General features: G+C 45.3%; 1 protein-coding gene across 1 annotated transcript; it reads left to right on the top strand.

Annotated features, from left to right (window-relative positions):
- Positions 1 to 3,019: 3,019 nt before the first annotated feature.
- LOC125079616 (olfactory receptor 9Q1-like) lies at positions 3,020 to 3,952 on the top strand. Its single transcript, XM_047693398.1, has one exon. The coding sequence runs from the start codon at positions 3,020 to 3,022 to the stop codon at positions 3,950 to 3,952; it is 933 nt and encodes a 310-aa protein (XP_047549354.1).
- Positions 3,953 to 7,332: the final 3,380 nt, after the last annotated feature.

Genomic DNA, 7,332 nt, shown 5'->3' on the forward strand with positions numbered 1-7,332 from the left:
CCTATTTCCAGGATCCGGCCACTGTGATGGGGTGGCAATGGGTACAATTTCTGACATTGTTCCTGTAGAAGTTAAAGCAAAGACATCTCTCTCTCCTCAGGGCACTGTGCAGAACCAGGATTCAGGACTTTTATCCCAAGCTCGGTGGGTGTGTCACAGGGCTTTGGGAGCTGGGACTGGAACCAGGTGTCTTGTTAAAAATCCACGTGAGCAATAATTGCCTTTCCTTAGAGACCACTTTAGTCATCGATTGGAGACTTCAGAGCTTTTATATCAACTATTAGTGTCTCTCCCTAAAGGAGTTTGCATTGGCGCCAGAAGCCCATAAGAACAGGCTGCTCTCCAGCCTCTGCTATCCCAGCCTGCAACTGAACAAAACCCAGGGTGAGGTGTGCATTTTAACCAGAGTTCCCAGATGGAGGAAACAGAGAGGTTGAGGGCAGAGAGAAGAGAGAGCTGGACAGACCAGAACTTGCAAGGTGGATGAAGATGATATGGTGCAGGGACTGACGTTCAGGCAACGGTCACATTATTATTCCCTTGCTGAGTCACTGTTTTAGTGTCTGTGAGGGAAGTATAGGGGCAGAGGGAAGGACACGGAGGCCCTAAGAGATTAAGTCACTTGCTCATCGACATAGCTGAGCAGATATGGGAAGACAAGAACCACCCAGACAGACCTCCTGCTGCCCAGAGCAGTAGTCTTTCCCCTATACCCTTACAATGCTCCAAGCCATGGAAGACAAATGACCTTTTAGGAACACAGTGGGGAAAGGTGTGGCCAGTAAAGATGGAGTGGGATTCAGGGGAGAAAATGGATGTGGTTCTCTTGGCTCATGCTCCATTCAGATCCCCGGATGCAATTTCTTTTATTTATAATTTCCCCCAGTACATCTACCCAACCAGCTACCAAGATCTAATGCTTTAGAGATGATCAAATATCTTCTTTATCCCGCTGCCCTGCAACTCTGCCGAAGGACTGTCTGTCCATTAGCACAAAAGTCCCCATCAGCCTTCGGCTAGAAGTGGACTGCAGTGTGGATATCTGGGCGCATCCTTTTGGGCTGTAGGAGTAGACGTGTGATGCACGTGAAACCTGGTAACGAGATACATAGCACTTTCGTGCGCAGCATTGTTCCTAATGACAGTTCCATTTACTGGCTGTGCGGTCTGGAGCATGTGACGTCAGCTCCTTCTGTCTGTTTCCTCATCTGTAAGATGAGGATAATCAAAGTTTCTACCTTGTAGAATGGTTGTGGGGATTAGATGAGTTAATACGGAAATCACTTAGAATACTTTTTTTTTTTTAGAGATGTATTTATTTATTTTAGAGAGGGAAAGAGCAGGGGGAGGGGCTGAGGGAGAGGGAGAGAGAGAGAGAGACAGTCCCAAGAGGACTCCCCACTGAGCACAAGCCTGGCCCAGGCTCCATCCCACCGCCCTCAGATCATGATCTGAGCCAAAATCAAGAGTCGGATGTTTAACTGAAGGAGTCACCCAAGTGCCCCCACTTAGAACAGTTTCTACCTGTGTGCTTCTATTGTTAAGGATAATAGCAGCTCTTATAAAATCTGTTTTTGGTAAACTAAAAGGCTCTAATGAAGATAGCAGCTCCCTATTAAGGAAGCACCTTGCTAGGCTGGGAATAGAAAGGGAAAGCCTAAGCACGTGGCTTAATGATGTTTGTGAATGTTGGTTGGTTTTAATGACGTTTTTTGCTTTTAAACATTTTCAGAAAATAAAAATAATCAATTGAAGATTTGTGTAGTGCCTTTCCCTTTGCAAAGTGCTTCACATCTTATTTGATAAGTTTATTTATTCTGTGAAGACATCTTAAACCCTTACAACGTGCTGAGCTCGAAGGGCACGCACACTCATCAGGGAAGACAGACTCGAGAGAGACTTTTTTCTAGAGCAGTACTATCTGACCCTGGAGATGGGAAAGTAGGTGTTTTGTCAGAAGGGGTGGCCTGTGGAAAGCACAGAGATGACAGAGAGCATGGGGATTACAGAAGCTGCAAATAATCCAGTGTAGCTGGAGAGACCTGTGAGAGGGTGGGGTGTGGCCACAGGTGTGAAGAGTGAGAAGTAAGCAAGGGGCATGGGGAAGTAGGGAGGGAGTCCTCCCCTCAGAAGAGTCCTCCCCATAGAGGACTTTCCCAACATGCCAAGGAGCCCACTGACTATCCTATCCTATCCTTGATGGGGTACTACGGCTGGATTTTAACAGAGGAGTAAGGCATGATCAAATTAAAGTCTTAGAAATATTATCCTGGCCACAATGAAGAAGAATTGGCAAGAAGTTGTCTGAAGGCAAGGAGAGCTTTAGGTACACTGCTGTGGTTTTTGATCCACGCAAGAGATGGTGAGTGTTTGAAACGAGGGAGGAGTGGTGGTCTTGGAGAAAAAGGGATAGAGTCCTGAGAAGGACATTCCCATGGTAGACAGGACCCCATGTTTCAACCCCTGTTGGAGTGACAGGGGAATTTTGGTTAAGAATGGTTTTTTTGGCTCACAGGGGCTCCCCCAGCTAACTAGCAATAAAAGTAGGACAATAGGCAATTCTATTAAGAAATGTTCACCTGGGGACGCCTGGGTGGCTCAGTTGGTTAAGCAGCTGCCTTCGGCTCTGGTCATGATCCCAGCGTCCTGGGATCGAGTCCCACATCAGGCTCCTTGCTCATCAGGGAGCCTGCTTCTTCCTCTGCCTCTGCCTGCCATTCTGTCTGCCTGTGCTTGCTCTCTCTCCCTCTCTCTCTCTCTGACAAATAAATAAATAAAATCTTAAAAAAAAAAAAAAAAAGAAATGTTCACCTGTACGGCTTTCTTGACATATACAATGACTCTATTTCTCAGAGCTCCCTTGAAGGTAGGAGCTAAGACCAGTCATCTCTGAGGTCCCATACAGCAGGTGACATATTTCGTCCAGAGTACTGGTCCAGTAAACGTCCGCTGGAAATACAGGTCAGTCCTATTTATAGCTTCCGACCTGGCTTCTCATCCTAGTGCTGTGAGGCACCTCATGGCAGAGAAGAACATCACCTGTGTGAGTGAATTCCTCCTTATTGCATTCACCGACAGGCCTGCGTGGGCCCTTCCTCTCTTCCTCCTGTTTCTGCTCATCTATCTCCTGACCTTGTTGGGGAACCTGGGCATGATAAGCCTGATCCGTGCAGATGGCCGGCTGCACACCCCGATGTACTTCTTCCTTGGCCACCTCTCGTTCATGGACGTGTGTTACTCATCGGCCATCATGCCACAGATGCTGGCTGTGTTGCTGGAACACGGGGCCACGCTGTCCTACTCCCGCTGTGCCACGCAGTTCTTCCTCTTCACCTTCTTCGGCTCCATCGACTGCTACCTGCTGGCCATCATGGCCTATGACCGCTATGTGGCCGTGTGCCGGCCTCTGCTCTATGTCACCGTCATGACCAAGAAGGCCCTCTGGGGCTTAGTGGCCGGGGCTTATGGCGCCGGTCTCTCCAGCGCCTTTGTTCGCACGGTCACCGCCTTCACCCTTTCCTTCTGTGGGAACGAGATTGACTTTATCTTCTGTGACCTCCCTCCTCTGTTAAAGCTGACCTGTGGGGACAGCTACACCCAGGAGGTGGTCATCATTGTGTTTGCCATCTTTGTCATCCCTGCCTGCATGGTGGTGATCTTGGTGTCCTACCTGTTTATCATCGTGGCCATCGTAAGGATCCCCTCAGTGGGAGGCCGGGCCAAGACCTTCTCCACCTGCGCCTCCCACCTCATGGTTGTGTCCCTCTTCTTCGGCACCCTCATCTTCATGTACCTCAGAGATAACTCTGGTCATTCTTCACAGGAAGATCGGGTAGTGTCTGTGTTCTACACAACAGTGATCCCCATGTTGAACCCCCTCATCTACAGCCTGAGGAACAAGGAGGTGAAGGAGGCGTTGAGGAAAGTTCTCGAAAGAGCCCAGTTGTCCTGATCATTTACTTCCAACTTGGAGAATCCTGACAATCGTCTCTTCTGAGGACCAGCCTCAGATACTCATAATGATACTCATTATTCACGGCATGCTCCATGTTTAAAGGATTATGTCATGGCACAAAGTATAAAAAGGAACCAGAACTTTTAGTTCCAGAGAGAGAAAAGAAGAAAAGGAAGAGGCTGCCTGCAGAGATTGGGGGAAGAGCTCTAACTCCCAGGACAAACGACAGAAGGAGGTGCAGTTAAGTCCTATGAAATCCCCATGTGTCACACATCACAGGTCTGTGGCTGTAAAACAAGATGACTGTTGTTGCAAACTTTTCCGTGAGAGATCATTACCATATAGAAATGTTGAAAATAGTGTATAGTGAACTCCCTAGACCTCAAACTTAGATTCTGCTACTGCTAATATTTTATTATATTTTTTTATCGCATATTTATAATCTATCCATTTACCCATCCATCAATTCGCCCTTCAATCCGCCTTATTTTTTGATGCTTTTCAAAGTGAGTTTCTGACATCTGTATTAATGCTCTTCACTCCTAGACAGTTCAGAATTATGTCTTCAATTAGGATTCAAAATTTAGATTACATTTATGTTTAAAGGTTGAGGTAGTAGTTCGAGGGTCCTGTTAATTAAGATGACCCTGCTCAAAGTATTCTTGACTCTTCACAGGGGTGTCTGACGGAGTCACTGAAAAATGCCCAGGATAACATGCCTGTCAATTCCTATCACCACTGGAAATATATCCTGGTCTTCCTTCTTCCCCACCTGTCCCAGTCCCCACATGTCATGTTGTTTGCCAAGAATACACTCTGTGAACTTATACCATTCCCACTGCCCGTGAGAGTTTTGTCAGTGTCTGTATCTTTGATGCCGACACTACGTTCTTGGAGTTTTTAACCTGAGGGAGGCCAAGCATTGTGCATTCCACACACATTAGGCAGGAAGGTTCTCCTGTACTGGGTCCCTGGGTCTATAATAGCCCAGCCTGTGTCTGAAAACTTCCAGAGTCCATCAGTTCTTGATCTTTATTTCTCTGACTTGTAGTTTCTCAATCAAATGTAAGACACTAGAAGGGAACAGGCCACCCACATATGATTTTCTGTTTTTATGTTGATCCTTTTTCCTGGAAGTAAGCTCTTTTCTCCCTGTCCCTTGGATTACCAAAAAACTAGATCCCAGGTATATGAATGATGTAAACCATCATGGGAGGGAAAAGGGAGGTGACAGTACCTTGCAAACGGGGGATGATTCCACATTCAGTCAGCCAAAAATGCTGTGTCACACTTGGAATTCTAGTAGGGCTTTGCCCTGCTATGTGAAAGTAGAGCCTTCTTCTGAAAATGTTTTTAAGCCCAAGTGGCATAAAGCAAGAAGCAATAACCGTCATTTATATGGAAATTTCTTTGAGCATTCCCAGATTCCCAAAATAACCTCTCTTAGGCTCTTCTGACACCTTAGGACACAAGTTGCTAATGGATGCACAAAATAAATCGAGATAAAGCATGGATGCTTGTAGACACAGTTCAGAGGTGTGGTGGCTTGATGTTCAACAGCTGAGTGTAGTTTTGGGGAAGGGAGCTCAGTGGGGCCCTTTTTGCTGTTTGGGGTACATGCTGAACGTTATTTTCACCTTTTGTCATTTTTTGTAAAAGTGAAAATCCTCTTTGGATTTCTTTCAGTTAGCCAAAACAGGTGTTAATACAGGTCTTTCATAAAAGCAAAGTGGGGCAACTTGAAGTTTCGAAAAGCAGAGAAGACTAGTAACAGATTTTAAATTGGAAGAAGCAGCTAAATGAAAGGTTGAAGATTCAGGGTGAACATGTATAAAGGATATGCAATTTAAGATCACCTGCAGTAAAATAAAATACATTACAATCTTCAAAGACATTACAATAAAGGACAAGATGTTTTAAAAATATATGTTATAATCATCATAAGAAATATTTGATCCATTTAATGGTGGTGTGCCTGGTTATGAAAGCCCAGGTTGAAAATCCATAGCTCCACAAGAGGGATGTTATTAGATAGCTCCTGTGTCAACCGTGTTACAGGTGGTGGCAAAAGTTAAGGAAGGAGTTAGAAAGCTCAGATTGGTTATGTGAAGTTCCCTTCTGACTGAAAAGACATCAGGTCAGCTCTCTTGGAATCTTCTGGAAGGCAGGTAGCACACCATGAAGCGAGAGAAACTGCTAAGAGAACGAGCTGCCAGGTTTAAGGAGATGATTGAATGCTCCTTCTGATGGAATTCTGAGCAGGCAGTGAAAGGAACTTGTTCAAGAAGGGGCCAACTGAACTGTCTGTAGACACTAGTGGTCACAAATCCTGTGTTGTATATGGGATGCCATATATTTTTTACTCTAGAGAGAACTCAGGGAAGGTTAAGAAAAATGTCCTGAGGTATCCACTTATGTATTGAAGGGCAGACAGGATTAGATTAAATATTTTCATTCATTCATTCATTCATTCATTCATCCATTCATTCATTTATTCATTCATTTAAAGTAGGCTCTCCTCCCAGGGTGGAGCCCAAGGTGGGCTTGAACTCACGACCCTGAAATCAACACTTGAGCTGAGATTGACAGAGTTAGACGCTTAACCAACTGAGTCACCCAGGTGCCCCTGAATTAGGTATTTTTAAAAAAATATTTTATTTATTTATGTGTTTATTTGACACAGAGAGAGAGAGATCACAAGTAGGCAGAGAAGCAGGCAGAGGGGGAGGGGGAAGCAGGCTCCCTGCTGAGCAGAGAGCTAGATGCAGGGCTCTATCGCAGGACCCTGAGATCATGACCTGAGCTGAAGGCAGAGGCTTAATCCACTGAGCCACCCAGGCGCCAGGAAGACGCCAGGAAGGTTACCTGGTTGTGAATAGGTGTTAATATTTCTATACATCTTCCTATATCTTGTATTGAAGTCACTCAAATAAAGCAAATTATGATTCTTTTTGTTGAGTTATTTTAATTTTAAAGGTCCTGTTTTAACAGAAAACTTATACTTGATGATTAATCATTCAAAAATATGCATAGGTCATACTAGACTATTCAGACCAGAAAATGCCTTCTGTGGGAAAGTTCTGAATATGGTGGCAATACCTGAAAGTGGAATAAAAAAAGTTTTCCAGAGAGATGACCTTGGCTCTCCAGCTCAGTAAGGGAATAGTGAGTATAACACCCTACCCACACCCTCCTGGTCTCCTGCTGCAGCTCAGCTGGATGCCTCCCTTCACCCTTCTCAGGGGCCTGCCAGAACATTGTTTCCTCCAAGGAGAACTCTACTACTACAAGCCAGGTCCTCCAGGAGCTGTCAAAGAAGGGACTTACTGGTATCATGGCCTCTCTGGTGGCTTCAGGAGACTCTCCCAGCCTTTTCT

This window comes from Lutra lutra, chromosome 10, assembly GCF_902655055.1.
Source record: "Lutra lutra chromosome 10, mLutLut1.2, whole genome shotgun sequence".
In the NCBI taxonomy this organism is placed as follows: domain Eukaryota; kingdom Metazoa; phylum Chordata; class Mammalia; order Carnivora; family Mustelidae; genus Lutra; species Lutra lutra.

What these genes read in the sequence shown, in the direction of transcription:
- LOC125079616 (XM_047693398.1), top strand. Translation starts at nt 3,020, where the DNA reads ATGGCAGAGAAGAACATCACCTGTGTGAGTGAATTCCTCCTTATTGCA.